The sequence below is a fragment of the Cebus imitator genome, unplaced genomic scaffold (assembly GCF_001604975.1).
Source record: "Cebus imitator isolate Cc_AM_T3 unplaced genomic scaffold, Cebus_imitator-1.0 Scaffold53, whole genome shotgun sequence".
Lineage (NCBI taxonomy): Eukaryota > Metazoa > Chordata > Mammalia > Primates > Cebidae > Cebus > Cebus imitator.
Genome location: NW_016107368.1, coordinates 3273961 through 3288553, shown reverse-complemented (window position 1 = coordinate 3288553; position 14593 = coordinate 3273961). Strand labels below are relative to the sequence as shown.

General features: G+C 50.9%; 2 protein-coding genes across 3 annotated transcripts in view; one reads left to right on the top strand and one right to left on the bottom strand.

Moving 5' to 3' along the window:
- Positions 1-166: 166 nt before the first annotated feature.
- GTF2F1 (general transcription factor IIF subunit 1) overlaps positions 167-14593 on the bottom strand; it is a 41103-nt gene continuing 26676 nt past the window's right edge. The window contains exon 14 of one of the 2 annotated variants that reach the window (XM_017528312.2): positions 167-206. The gene's annotated coding sequence lies outside the window, so the exon portion shown is untranslated. Of the gene's footprint in view, positions 207-3659; positions 3693-14593 lie in introns of those variants that run through there. The other variant, XM_017528313.2, reaches the window with a different exon arrangement.
- Positions 8304-14358, top strand: LOC108304229 (caseinolytic mitochondrial matrix peptidase proteolytic subunit). Its single transcript, XM_017528318.1, has 6 exons — positions 8304-8608; positions 8707-8778; positions 9288-9384; positions 11300-11487; positions 12030-12135; positions 13988-14358. The coding sequence occupies exons 1-6, from the start codon at positions 8423-8425 to the stop codon at positions 14158-14160; spliced, it is 822 nt and encodes a 273-aa protein (XP_017383807.1). The 5' UTR covers positions 8304-8422; the 3' UTR covers positions 14161-14358.

Here is a 14593-nt window from a genome sequence, read left to right as displayed (position 1 = left end):
TGGGTTCAGGCATTTCTCCTGCCTCAGCCTCCTGAGTAGCTGGGATTACAGGCACACGCCACCATGCCCAGCTAATTTTTTGTATTTTTAGTAGAGATGGGGTTTCACCGTATTGACCAGGATGGTCTCGATCTCTTGACCTCGTGATCCACCCGCCTCGGCCTCCCAAAGTGCTGGGATTACAGGCTTGAGCCACCGCGCCCGGCTGCTGTCTTCTTTTGAGTTTGTTTGCTCTGTCTTACAGGACTAAAAAACAGCAGGAGCTGTACCCCAATGCTGTGCACATGGTGAATGCTCAGTCAGTATCAACGGAATGAATACACACATTTCCCAGCTCCTCTGCAGCCAGGTGTGGCCATGTGAGTAGCTCCTGGCCAATGGAGACCTCATGTGACAGAATCACCCTCCCAGCTCTGGACGCCAACCTCCAGACTGACTGGGAGAGAAAGGCATGTCTATCTTGTCTGAGTCATTGGTACTTCTCTCCCTCAGTCATACCTAACTATATAATTAAACCCATGACGGTGCTCAGTAAATAGGAGTTATATTCCATAATATGGACACTTGATAATCTGGTTTAAAATCTGGCTGGGATCAGTGGCTCATGTCTGTAATCCCAGCACTTTGGGAGGCTGAGGCAGGAGAATCGTTTGAGCCTAGGAGTTTGAGTTCTGCCTGGACAACCTAGCAAGACCCTGTCTTTACAGAAAAAAAAAAAAATAGCCAAGTGTATTGGCATGCACCTGTGGTCCCCGCTACTCAGGAGGCTGAGGCAGGAGGATTGCTTGAGCCTGGGAGGTCAAGGCTGCAGTGAGCCATGACTGGGCTACTGCATGCCAGCCTAGGTGACAGAGTGAGATGCTGTCTCCGAAAATTAAATAATAAAATAATTTTAAAATTCAAGGCATTTGACTAGTCCCCTCTTACATTTATTTGCAATTCTTTGCTAATGTGGATGTGACAGACTATCTCCAGAGATAGCTGCCATCACTTTCTATCCCGTTATGCCCCTGTCACTCCTCCCTGAAGTCTATTTCACCTCCTCTTCCCCTTGAATTTGGGTTTGGCCATGTGACTCGCTCTGACCAATGCAATGGGGCAGAAGAGCTACCATGTGACTTCCAAGCCAAGCATTTAAGAAGACAAGCAGATTTTGCTTACTCTCTCTGAAGCCAGTTACCATATGGGGAGTAAAGACCTCCATACTGTGAGGGAGCCCAAGCAGCCATGTGGAGAGAGAGATGCCTAGCTGGGGCTTCAGACGTGTGACTGGAGAATGTTTCTTGTGGATATTCCAGCCCCAGCAAATCCTAGCTGAGCCCAGTCCAGATTCTCAAATTAAGAGAAATGATAAGCTGTGGTTGGTTAAACTCCTAAGTTTAGGGGTGGTTTGTTACACAGCATTAACTAACTGAAACACAGGTGTATGAACAACTCTGCCATAAGCAACTTTGGGGTCAAATCTTAGTGCACAGGTGCACAACTTTAATCGTTTCCTAAAAACAAATAGCAGAAAGTGTGTTCTGTGAATTTGAAATCTGGTGTCAACTTTGTTCCCAGAGAAGCTGTGGCAATGTCCACGACCCATCTATTGGGGCATCCATTGACCCCCAGCCTCTTCAGCACTGAGGGTTTCCTTTTCTTTTCCTAATTTTCAATTTTTGTCATTTCAATAAGCCCATTTGCATTCATTCCAGAGAAGGTAACAGTGATGACAGCTTCTCTCTGATCATAACTGAGTGATAACCAAAAACAAGACGGGCAGGTCAATTTGCAGCCAAGAGCCAAAATACTCATTCATTCAGAACTTACTCAGCAAGGTTTGGAAGAAGGAAAACAACACATTAAACATTTATGGAGTCCGGGAGCGATGGCTCACGCCTGTAATCCCAGCACTGAGAGGCCAAGGTGTGACGATCACTTGAGGACAAGAGTTCAAGACCAGCTTGGACAACGTAAGAGAAACTCTGTCTCTACAAAAACAAAAATTAGCTGAGCATGACGGCTTGCACCTGTAGCCTCAGCTACTTGGCAAGCTAAAGTGGGAAGACTGCTTGAACCCACAAGGTCGAGGCTGCAGTGAGCCATGTTCATGATGCTGTACTCTAGCCTGAATGACAAAGCAAGACTCTGTCTCAAAAAAAAAAAAAAAAGAAGAAGAAGAAGAAAAAGGAGAGAAGGAGAAAGAAGGAAACGGGAAGGTTGGGCGTGTGGCTCACGCCCGATATCCCAGCACTTTGGGAGGCTGAGGTAAGAAGATCGCTTGAGTCCAGAAATTTGAGACCAGCCTGGACAACACAGTGAGACTCTACCTCTACAAAATAAAAATAAGTAAAGATAAATAAAGTTGCTTTTTCTTATTCTTCTATTTCAGATCACTATCTACTTTAATTTAAATCATGGTTCTTGGCTGGGCACGGTGGCTCACGCCTGTAATCCCAGCACCTTGGGAGGGAGAGGCAAGTGGGTCAGGAGTTCGAGACCAGCCTGACCAATATGGTGAAACCCCATCTCTACTAAAAATACAGAATTAGCCGGGTATGGTGGCACATGCCTGTATTCTTAGCTACTTGGGAGGCTGAGGCGGGAGAATCGCTTGAACCTGGAAAGCGGAGATTGCAGTGAGCTGAGATCCCACCATTGTGCTCCAGCCCAGGCAACAAGAGCAAAACTCTGTCTCAAAAATAAAAATAAAATAAAATACATAAATCATGGTTCTCAGGCCAGGTGCGATGGCTATCACCTACAATCCCAGCACCTGGGGAGGCTCAGGTGGGCGGATCACCTGAGGTCAGGAGTTTGAGACCAGCCTGGCCACACAGAGAAACCCCATCTCTACTAAAAATACAAAAATTAGCCAGGCGTGGAGGTACGTGCCTGTAGTCCCAGCTACTGGGGAGGTTGAGGCAGGAGAATCACTTGAACTGGGGAAATGGAGGTTGCGGTGAGCCGAGATTGCACCACTGCACTCCAGCCTGGGCAACAGAGCAAGAGTCCATCTAAAAAAAAAATAAATATAATAAATAAGTACATAAATAAATAAATTATGATTCTCAACTGGGAGCGATGACTCTGCCCCCTGAGGGATACTTGGCAATGTGTGAGACACTTTTTATTGTTAGGGGGACATTTTTGGGGAGCATTTTTTAAATTGATGAGGGTAGGGATGGAGGTCCTTCTGTTATCCAGTGGGTGGAGGCCAGGGATACAGCTCAGCACCCTACAGTGGCCTGGATGGCCTTTTGTCTTCCCAAATAATTCTCCAACTCAGATTTTCAATCGTGTCAAGTTTGAAAAACCCTACTTTAAGTGAAATGCAATAGAATAGGATAAAATAGAATAGAAAATATCAAAGGACATTGCTCGAATACTAAGTATCACTTCATAAGACTTTCTTTCTTTTTTTTTTTAAAAGGAGGTTCCCCTTTTTTTCCCCAGCTTGGGTTCAATGGGGGGGTCCCTGCTCCCCCCTACCTCCGCCTCCTGGGTTCAGGCAATTCTCCTGCCTCAGCCTCCTGAGTCGCTGGGATTACAGGCACGTGCCACCATGCCCAGCTAATTTTTTGTATTTTTAGTAGAGACGGGGTTTCACCATGTTGACCAGGATGGTCTCGATCTCTTGACCTCGTGATCCACCCGCCTCGGCTTCCCACAGTGCTGGGATTACAGGCTTGAGCCACCGCGCCTGGCCAAGACTTTCATATTTTTTGTGTACTCAGACACTAGATTAGATATGCTTCTCCTTGGGAGCCCTAATCAAAAAGGTTTAACAGGTCGGGTCCCAGGACTTTGGGAGGCCAAGGCAGGAGGGTCGCTTGAGCTCAGGAATTTGAGGCCAACCTGAGCAGCATATTGAGACCTTGTCTGTACAATAAATAATCTTTTTTTTTTTGAGACAGAGTTTCGTTCTTGCTGCCCAGGCTGGAGTGTGATGTCGTGATCTTGGCTCACTGCAACCTCTGCCACCCAGGTTCAAGTGATTCTCCTGCCTCAGTGTCCCGAGTATCTGGGACTACAGGCATGCACCACCACACCTGGCTAATTTTTATTTCTAGTAGAGACAGGGTTTCTCCATGTTGGTCAGGCCGATCTCCAACTCCTGACCTCTGGTGATCCGCCCGCCTCAGCCTCCCAAAGTGCTGGGATTACAGACGTGAGCCACCATGCCCGGCCTCAAAAAATATTTAAAAAATTATCAGGCCCTGTTGTCTTGTGCCTGTGGTCCCAGCTACTTGGTAGGCTGAGGTTAGGAGGGTTCACTGGAGCCCAGAAGTTTGAGGCTGCAGTGAGCTATGTTCAAACCACTGCATGCCAGCCTGAGTGACAGGTGAGACCTTGTCTAAAAAGAATAAAAAGAAAAGAAAATAAAGGGTTTGATGAATGCTCTTCTGAGAGCCAAACAAGATAGCAAAACGTTCTACAGACAATAGAAAATGAAACAAATAAGTTAATGCATTGTTTACCAAGGCAGTCACAGGAAGATGAAAATTAAGGCAAATGTTCTAGAGTGCGTGGGATACTAGCACAGGTGTTCAGGGAAGCCTTCTCTCGGGGATGATGTTTGAGCTGAGATTTTTTTTTTTTTTATTTGAGTTGGAGTCTTGCTCTGTCACCCAGGCTGGAGTGCAATGGTGCAATTTTGCTCACTGCAACTTCCACCTTCCAGGTTCAAGCGATTCTCCTGCCTCAGTCTCCCAAGTAGCTGGGACTACAGGTGTGGGCCACCATGCCGGGCTAAGTTTTGTATGTTTAGTAGAGGTTTTACTATGTTAGTCAGGCTGGTCTCGAACTCCTGACCTCAGGTGATCTGCCCGCCTCGGCCTCGCAAAGTGCTGGGATTACAGGCGTGAGCCACAGTGCTGGCCTTGCCTTGAATTGAGATTTACATGTTGGAAAGAAGCTGGACTCCCAGCAGAATAAAGCAAAGGCTTTGCGGCTGGATTGAGCTTGGTGTCTGGGATATGAAAAGCAGACCAGGGCAGGGAAGGAGATAAGGGCAGACGTCGGCATGGGTGATGGGGAACCGTGGTTCAATTTAGCTTTCTCGGCCAGGTGCGGTGGCTCACGCCTGTAATCCAGCATTTTGGGAGGCCCAGGCGGGTGGATTAATTAGCTGACGTCAGGAATTTGAGACCAGTCTGTCCAACATGGTGAAACCCCGTCTCTACTAAAAATACAAAAAATTAGCTGGGCATGGTGGCGCGTGCCTGTAATCCCAGCTACTCAGGAGGCTGAGGCAGGAGAATTGCCTGAACCCAGGAGGCGGAGGTTGCGGTGAGCCGAGATCGCGCCATTGCACTCCAGCCTGGGTAACGAGCGAAACTCCGTCTCAAAAAAAAAAAAAAACTTAGCTGGGCGGGTGGTAGGTGCCTATAATCCCAGCTACTTGGGAGGCCGAGGCAGGAGAATCACTTGAACACGAGAGCTGGAGGCTGCAGTGAACAGAGATTACTTCACTGCACTCCAGCCTGGACTACAGAGCGAGACCCTGTCTCAAAAAAAATAAATAAATAAATAAAAGATTTCTCAGGGATCTCTTAGAGTGAATCGTGAAGAAGAGACAGTGGGTCACAGTGACATGGGCAAAACTGGAGCACCTGTTAGGGAGCTATTAATAATGAAGAAGGCGAAAAGCAGTTGCAATGCAATTAAAAGTGAACCTGATTAAACAAAGGGAGACAGGGAGGGCGTCTAAGAGGACCCCGCCACCCCACGTCAGAGGCTGGGAGGGCAGGGGCTTCGGGCCAGCGTCTGGAGGAGTGGAGGAGTGGCTGCAGGGATGGTGGCAGTTACTGTCCTGGCCCTTCTCCCCAGGGCGGGGGCAGGAGCTAGGGCCCCGGGGGAACCGGCTGGGCAGGACCACCCACCTGACTCACAGCAGAAACTGGGACAGCAGTTGCCCTCCTACCTCCTCAATCCCAGCTGTAAATGAAGGTAAGATTCAAAACTTCTGGCCAACACCCTCTGAGCCCAAAGGCCGGCTCCCCACTGTGAGGCCCTGCCTGCCAGCGTTGGCTGCCATGTGGGCGTTCTGCTTCAAGTACCTTCAAGGCATTCTCCTAACTCTGCCACCTTCATCTCCTTCCCTCTGTCTTACTCCTGATTTTACAAGACTGGGAGTGTCTGTGTCCCCTGCTATCTCCCCAGCAGACTGGAGTCCCCTTGAGGTTACAAAGAGCACAAAACTATTCTTATCCAGGGCACCCAGCCTCAAGTTTAGGAGTCCAGCACACACAAAAAGAAAAAAAAAAAAAAAAAAGGAGTCCACACAGCCAAGCATGATGGTTCACGCCTGTAATCCCAGCAGTTTGGGAGGCTGCAGCAGGAGGATCGCTTAAGTCCAAGAGTTCAAGACCAGCCTGGGCAACATAGGGAGACGCTGTCTCTACAGATAATTTTAAAATTAGCCAGGTGTGGTGGCAGGTACCTGTAATCCCAGCTACTATGGAGGCTGAAGTGGAAGGACAGCTTGAGCCCAGAGATTCAAGGCTGCAGTGTGCTATGTTCGCACGACTGTATCCCAGTCTGGGTGACACAGCAAGACCCTGACTCAAAATAAAAAAAGAGTCTACTGAGCCAGGCGCGGTGGCTCACACCTGTAATCCCAGCATTTTGGGAGGATCACCTGAGGTTGGGAGTTTGAGAGTAGCCTGACCAACATGGAGAAACCCTGTCTCTACTAAAAATACAAAAATTAGCCAGGTGGGTGGCTCATGCCTATATCCCCAGCTACTCGGGAGGCCGAAGCAGGAGAATCGCTTGAACCCTGGGAGGCAAAGATTGCTGTGAGCCAAGATCACACCATTGCACTCCAGCCTGGGCAATAAGGGCAAACTCCATCTCAAAAAAAAAAAAAAAAGAAAAAAGAGCCTACCACTTATCTCTTGGAAAACTCCTACTTATACATCAAAATCCCTTTCAGGAGTCACTCTGAATCTGCTGTGATTCTTTTGTTCAAGTGATTCTCCTGCCTCAGCCTCCCAAGTAGCTGGGATTATATAGGCATGTGCCACCACACCCAGTTAATTTCACATTTTTAATAGAGATGAAGTTTCACCATGTTGGTCAGGCTGGTCTCAAACTCCTGACCTCAGGTAATTCACCACCCTTCAGGCTCCCAAAGTGCTGGGATTACAGGCGTGAGCCATCACACCTGGCCTGAATCTGCTGTGATTCAAAGGACTGCCAGGGAAAAAAAAAAAAAAAAGAAAAGAAAAAAAACCACTTCAAATAGACCCCCATGTGAGAGGACTTGACCTCTCAAACTTCCACGGACCCCATCTAACGAATCAATAACTAAATCAAATTGGGCACTTTTTAGACATTTTTGGACCCTTTCTGAGGACCACCTGCACAAATCTAGGAGGTAGGTTATCATTGTCCCCACTCTGCAGATGCCTCCAAAGCCCTCTGCCCTTTACCTAAGTCCTTTATCACCTCTTCATCTCTTGGTTCAGTGTGTATGTAATGAGCACCTACTTGTGCCAGGCACCATTCTAGACTTTGGGGATTAAGTGGTAGCTTTAGGTAGTGACATTGAACTCGATGAAAAAGTGAAGGTGTGACAAAAAAGAGAAGACCCAACATTACCAAGAATCTTCCTACTTCCACCCTTTTGCCCATTCTTTTCCCTCTGCTGGAAATGCCTTTCCCCAGCTAACAAACTTCTCACTCTTCAAAGCCCAATTCCAATAACAGCTTCTCCTAGGAAGGCTTTTCAGTCTGCTCTCCAAGCAGAATCCATAACACCCTTCTCTGGGCTCCCACAGCCTAAGGTCCCTTGCTCTATTCCACAGGTGGCCAAAGAATGAATGAGGAGGTCTCAGTAGGAATCGGCTACACCAGGCTGTACGTTACAGTACAGTTGTACACTACCACACCTGCAAATATATACATATAAAATATATATTAAAAGATAAAAATATGATATTATATATAATATATATATATATATATTCGTCAAATATATAAAAAACATATATATATCTGCGGGTGTGGTAGCGTACAACTGTAGTCCCAGCTACTCCAGAGAGCAAGGTGGGAGGGAGGGTCTCTTGAGCACAGAAGTTTGAGTCTGCATTGAGCTAGGATAGCGCCACTGCACTCCAGCCTGGGCTACAGAGTGAGACTGTCTCAAAAAAATAAAAATAGATAAAATAAAGCACAAAAAATAGAAAACGAAGCCAATTGGTCAGTTAAGGGACTCGAACTGAAGGCTCTAAAACTTCTCCAGCCCCGCCCACTTCATTTCCTTCACTGGCTCCGCCCTTTCAGGCTCCGCCCCTAGCCCCGTCCCACCCCTAACGGCGCCCGCCCAGCCTCCCGGAAGTGGGTGGCCTAGCGAGCGCGCTACCCGGGCGCAAAGCACGCCGGGCGTTGTAGTTCCGCCATCGGACGGAAGCCGACCGGGACGCGTGGAGGGATGTGGCCCGGAATATTGGTGGGGGGGGCCCGGGTGGCGGCAGGCAGGTACCCCGCGCTGGGGCTTCGCCTCGCCTCTCGCTTTGCAGCGCAGCGGACGCCCCAGAGCGGCCTGGCCCTGCAGCGGAGCCTGCACGTGACGGCTGCCCGAGCTCTCCCGCTCATTCCCATCGTGGTGGAGCAGACGGTACGGCGGCCGGGCGGGGACACGGCCCGGGGGCTCCGGGCCGGGTGGGGATCGGCTGGCTGCCCCCCGACCCCCTACCTCCATCTTTCTGTCCCCAGGGTCGCGGGGAGCGCGCCTATGACATCTACTCGCGGCTGCTGCGGGAGCGCATCGTGTGCGTCATGGGCCCGGTGAGCGCCCAGCGCTTGCCCAGACCTCCTCCGCCCCTCCTTCCCGAAGCCTTGACTTCCTTCCCGAAGCCTTGACTTTCTTCCCTCAGGCTCCACTCTCCTTCCAGCCTCCTCCCCTCTCCCTGACTCCCCTCCTGGATCCCGCCCCATCACCCGCTCCTCACCCCTTCCCCTTTGCTCCTCACCTCTTGATCTCCGACTGCCTTCCTGACACCTGGTGGCACCCCTGCCTTCATTCCTAGGCTCAAGACTCTCCCCAGCCATTCTGACCCCTTCCTTTCCCGTGTCCCGAGCCCCCTGACGACCCCTTTTCTGTGCTCCAGACACCCTGGGTTCTAGCCACTACTCTTTCCCATCCCCTTCTGGGTCCTAAATTCTTCCCGACCCCTTTTACTTGGGCTCTGGCCCCCCTTCCTGGTTCCCTGACCCATCCCCAGTCTCCCTTAAAACTCTCTCTCCCCACCGCAAATCTGGTGTCACCCCCCGCGCCCCACCCTCTCCACCTACAGATCGATGACAGCGTTGCCAGCCTGGTTATTGCACAGCTCCTCTTCCTGCAATCCGAGAGCAACAAAAAGCCCATCCACATGTACATCAACAGCCCTGGTGAGCAGGGCCTTTCCTAGGTGCCAGGGACACTCATCAGGGCGCACGGGTGACTCGGGACCAGAATCCCGGGTCAGTGATGTTCTCCCTTTGGGAAAAGGTGCAGAGTGTCAGAGTTACCGCAAGTGGTTTGAAACTGTCAAAAGGTGCCTATGGCTGGCTTTTAAGCCTGGGTTCACAAGTCAGGATGTGGCCTCTTTGATCCTGCACGTCCTGTTATGCCAACTTGACCCAGCTGACATTTAAAATTGGTAGATTTTAGGCTGGGCACAGCGGCTCATGCCCGTAATTCCAACACTTTGGGAGGCTGAGGCAGGCGGATCAGTTGAGCTCAGGAGTTCAAGACTAGCCTGGGCAACGTAGTGAGACCCCCATCTGTATTTAAAAAATACAAAAATTAGCCGGGGGTGGTGGCGCGTGCCTGTAGTCCCAGGTCTTCAGAAGGCTGAGGCAGAAGGATCACTTGAGCCCAGAAGGTCAAGGCTGTAGTGAGCCCGTCTCAAAAAGAATAATAATTGGTAGGTTTTTTTCCCCCCTCAAAAAAAAGTAGTCAATTTTGATTGAGCACTTATGAGGCAGGCATTTTTCTTTCTTTCTTTTTTTTTTTTTTTTTTGAGATGGAGTCTTGCTCTGTCGCCCAGACGACAATGCAGTGGCACAATCTTGGCTCCCTGCAACCTCCGCCTCCTGAGTTCAAGCGATTCTCTGGCTTCAGCCTCCCAAGTAGCTGGGATTACAGGCATATGCCACCATGACCGTCTAATTTTTTGTATTTAGTAGAGATGAGGTTTCACCATGTTGGTCAAACTGGTCTCGAACTCCTGACCTCAAGTGATCCACCCTTGGCCTCCCAAAGTGCTGGGATTACAGGCATGAGCCACCACACCTGGCCTGGTTTCTAGGTTCTCTTGGAAATTTAGTAGATGTGGTCCCGTGGGCCCACTGGCACATGTGGCAAGAGTCGGCTAACTGAAGCAGTGGCTGTCCCTTTTGCCCATACCTGGTCCTTGTCACCTGTTTTTGTCACCTCCCTGGAAGCATTTGTGTTTGTGAACCCTGCTTTAAAGAGCTACTTCTAGGCACAGTACAGTGGCTTACGCCTGTAATCCCAGCCACTTGGGAGTCCGATGCAGCCAGATCATTTGAGGTCAGGAATTCAAGAGCAACCTGGTCAACATGGTGAAACCCTGTCTCTACTAAAAATACAAAAAATTAGCTGGGCGTGGTGGCGTGTGCCTGTAATCCCAGCTTCTTGGGAGGCTGAGGCAGGAGAATTGCATGAACCCAGCAGGCAGAGGTTGCAGTGAGCTAAGATTGCACCACTGCACTCCAGCCTGGGTGACAGAGTGAGACTCCATCTCAAAAAATTTAAAAAAGGGCTGCTTCTGGCCGCTTGTGGTGGCCCATGCCTATAATCCCAGCACTTCGGGAGGATCGCTTGAGCCCTGGAGTTTGAGACCAGCCTTGGGCAACATAGTGAGACCATGGCTTAATTCTTTAAAAAAGGAGGGGGTCGTGACCAGGCACAGTGGCTCACGCCTGTAATCCCAGCCCTTTGGGAGGCCAAGGCCGGTGGATCGCAAGGTCAAGAGTTCGAGACCAGCCTGACCAATATGATGAAACCCCATCTCTACTAAAAACACAAAAATTACCCAGGCATCAGGGTGCACGCCTATAATCCCGGCTACTGGGGAGGCTGAGGCAGGAGAATGGCTTGAACCCAGGAGGTGGATGTTGCAGTGAGCTGAGATCACACCACTGCGCTCCAGTGTGGGTGACAGACCAAGACTCTGTCTCAAAAAAGAAAAAAAAAGGAGGGGGGCTGTGTCTGTTCCACCCTCCCCAGAGTTAGGAGATGGAACAAGGAAAGGGTCGGGGGTGCTGGTACAGCCCCTCACTTGCCCCCTGCCCGCAGGTGGTGTGGTGACTGCGGGCCTGGCCATCTACGACACGATGCAGTATATCCTCAACCCGATCTGCACATGGTGCGTGGGCCAGGCCGCCAGCATGGGCTCCCTGCTCCTCGCCGCCGGCAGCCCGGGCATGCGCCACTCGCTTCCCAACTCCCGCATCATGATCCACCAGCCCTCAGGGGGCGCTCGGGTGAGTGTCAAGACACACCAGCTGCTGTCGGGGTTCAGGACACGGTCTAGGCAGAAGGACTGACTGGGCAGAAGTCAGGCGTGGGAATGGATGTCTTGGCTACACGTGGCGGCTCAGGCCTATAACCCTAGCATTCTGGGAGACAGAGGCAGGAGGACCACGTGAGCTCAGGAGTTCAAGGCCAGTCAGGGCAACATAGCAAGACCCCATCTCTAAAAAAAAGGGGATGGTTAGCTAATGCCGAGAGAGACAGACAGAGAGAGAGAGAGAGAGGCAGAGACAGAGAGAGAGACACTATTCCCCAGTCTGCAAAGCTTCAGATGCAGAAAATAAGAAAACATAGTTAATCCAGTCAGAAAGCCTTCCTGGTGGTGGCAAGACTGAAGCAGGATATGGGGGGATTTACCCAGTCCCGGCCCACTAGCCTGAAACCAGTAGCCCAAAGCCTAGGGAGGGCTCCTGAGTGCCACCTCCAGCTTCCCAGTGAGGGGCTGATGCTGAGGCCAGCCTTCACCCTCTCACTCCCCTTGGGCGTCCCTCAGGGCCAAGCCACAGACATTGCCATCCAGGCAGAGGAGATCATGAAGCTGAAGAAACAGCTCTACAGCATCTACGCCAAGCATACCAAACAGAGCCTGCAGGTGATCGGTGAGCACCCCCATACCCAGCGTGCACACACAGACCCAGCACTGTTCCAGGCCGGGGCTTCTCCACCTGGGCCCTGTGGACATTCAGGGCTGGATCCTTCTCTGGGATGGGGACCATCCTGGGCGCTGCGGGATGTGTGGCGGCATCCCTGGCCTCCCCCCACTCCACACCAGCACCCACCGTCTGTGACAACCAGAAATGTCTGCAGACATCACCAAGTGCTCCCTGGTGGGCAGAATTGCCTCCAGTCAAGAAACACTGTTCTAAGCCCTTTAAAAATATCGCTGGACCTGGTGGCTCATGCCTGTCGTCCCAGCACTTTAAGATGCCAAGGCAGGTGGATCACTTGAGGCCTAGAGTCCAGCACCAGCCTGGGCAATGTCGCGAAACTCCATCTCTGCTCAAAATATAAAAATTAGCCAGGCGCGGTGCTGGGTACCTGTCAGCCCAGCACTGTGGGAGGCTGAGGCGGGCGGATCACCTGAGGTCAGGAGTTCAGGACCAGCCTGACCAACATGGTGAAACCCCGTCTCTACTAAAAATACAAAAATTGGTCAGGCGTGGTGGTGAGCGCCTGTAATCCCAGCTACTAGGGAGGCTGAGGCAGGAGAATTGCTTGAATCCAGGAGGAAGAGGTTGCAGGGATCCGAGATTACACCCCTGCACTCCAGCGTGGGCCACAGAGCAAGACTCTGTCTCAACAACAAAAGAGTGACTGGGCCACAGTATCACGGATGAATCTTTCTAATGTTGCATGAAAGAAGAATAAACACTCTATGATTCCATGTACTTAAACTATAAAAACAGGCAGAGCTAATTTATGCTGGTAGAGGAGCGGTTACATTGGGGTGTGGGGACCAAGTGGAAAGGCCTAGTGACTGCCATGGGCCCAAGTGAGGTTTCAAGGGTGCTGGAATATTCCATCTCTTGGTATGGATGCTGGGCCTGTAGGATATGTTCAATCTGAAAATCCATCCACCAGACATTTACGAATCATGCCCTTTCCTGGATGTATATTACACATCAATAACAGCTTTTTGTTTGTTTGTTTGTTTGTTTGTTTGAGACAGAGTCTGGCTCTGTTGCCCAGGCTGGAGTGCAGTGGTGCAATCTAGGCTCACTGCAGCCTCCACCTCCCAGGTTCAAGTAATTCTCGTACCTCAGCCTCCCAAGTAGCTGGGATTACAAGCATGTGCCACCACACTGGGCTAATTTTTGTATTTTTAGTAGAGACAGGGTTTTGCCATGTTGGCCAGGCTGGTCGCAAACTCCTGGCCTCAAGTAATCCACCCACCTCAGCCCCCGCAAAGTGCTGGGATTACAAGTGTGAAGCACTCTGCCTTGCCCGATAACAATTGTTTTAAAATTGAAAGTGGTATCTTAGTGATAACCTAGGGGAAACTGAGACACTGCAGAATGAGGACATGTCTTAGTCGGCTTGAGCTACTTAACAAAACACCACAGACTGGGTGGCTTCAACAGACACTGACTCCTCAGCTCTGGGGGCTGGGAAGCCCAAGGTCAGGGTGCCGGCTGATGGGTTCTTGGTGAGGGCCCTCTTACTGGTGTGCACACGGCCACCTTCTCACTGTGTCTTCACATGGTAGAGAGAGAACAAGCGCACTGGTGTCTCCACTTAGATGGCCACTAATCCCACCAGGGGGCCCCGACCCCATCTCCCCCTGATGACCTCCCAAGGACCCCATCTCCAAATCCCATCCCACTGGGTGTTGGGGCTTCGGCATATGAACTTGTGGTGGGGGGCACAAACATTCAGGCCAGAACAGGATTCCCACCTGGCCCCAGCCTCTGCTCTTCCCCTAATGTGTCTTGCCTCCTGCTTCCCCTACAGAGTCTGCCATGGAGAGGGACCGCTACATGAGCCCCATGGAGGCCCAGGAGTTCGGCATCTTAGACAAGGTTCTCGTCCACCCTCCCCAGGACGGTGAAGATGAGCCCACGCTGGTGGAGAAGGAGCCTGTAGTAGCAGCGCCGACGGCAGACCCTGTCCCAGCAAGCACCTGAGAGCTGGGCCTCGTCTCCAGAATCACATGGAGGGGCCAGAGGCCGGCCAGACCCCTGGCTGGGCCCTGCTTACCCCTTGCTGCTGAACCTGGAGAGGCCTCTTGAGGAACTTTGAATTCGCAAGGGTGCCCCCTACGGACGGGGCATTCCGGCGGAGACACTGTGATTTTAAATTAAATCTTTATGGTCTTTGCTCTGCGTCTGAGACACCCTCCCTCTCTGCACCATGACAGCATGGACGCGTCCGTGTTCCACACGCCCCTTCTGCATCTTCCCTGACCCCAAGAGGCAAGCAAGCCATCCCTTCCTTCAGCAGATTCTCCTGATCATGTCCTGTATCCCAAGCAGCGTTCTTTTGTGAAGAAAACACAAGAAACCACCCTCAAGGAGCTCCATTCATGTGGGGGAGACAGTTATTTAAAAAAAAAAAAAA

Coding starts and splice junctions, on each gene's coding strand:
- LOC108304229 (XM_017528318.1), top strand. CDS start 8,423: ATGTGGCCCGGAATATTGGTGGGGGGGGCCCGGGTGGCGGCAGGCAGG. Junction 9,385..11,299: donor CATGTACATCAACAGCCCTG/GTGAGCAGGGCC, acceptor CCCTGCCCGCAG/GTGGTGTGGTGACTGCGGGC. Junction 11,488..12,029: donor AGCCCTCAGGGGGCGCTCGG/GTGAGTGTCAAG, acceptor GGCGTCCCTCAG/GGCCAAGCCACAGACATTGC.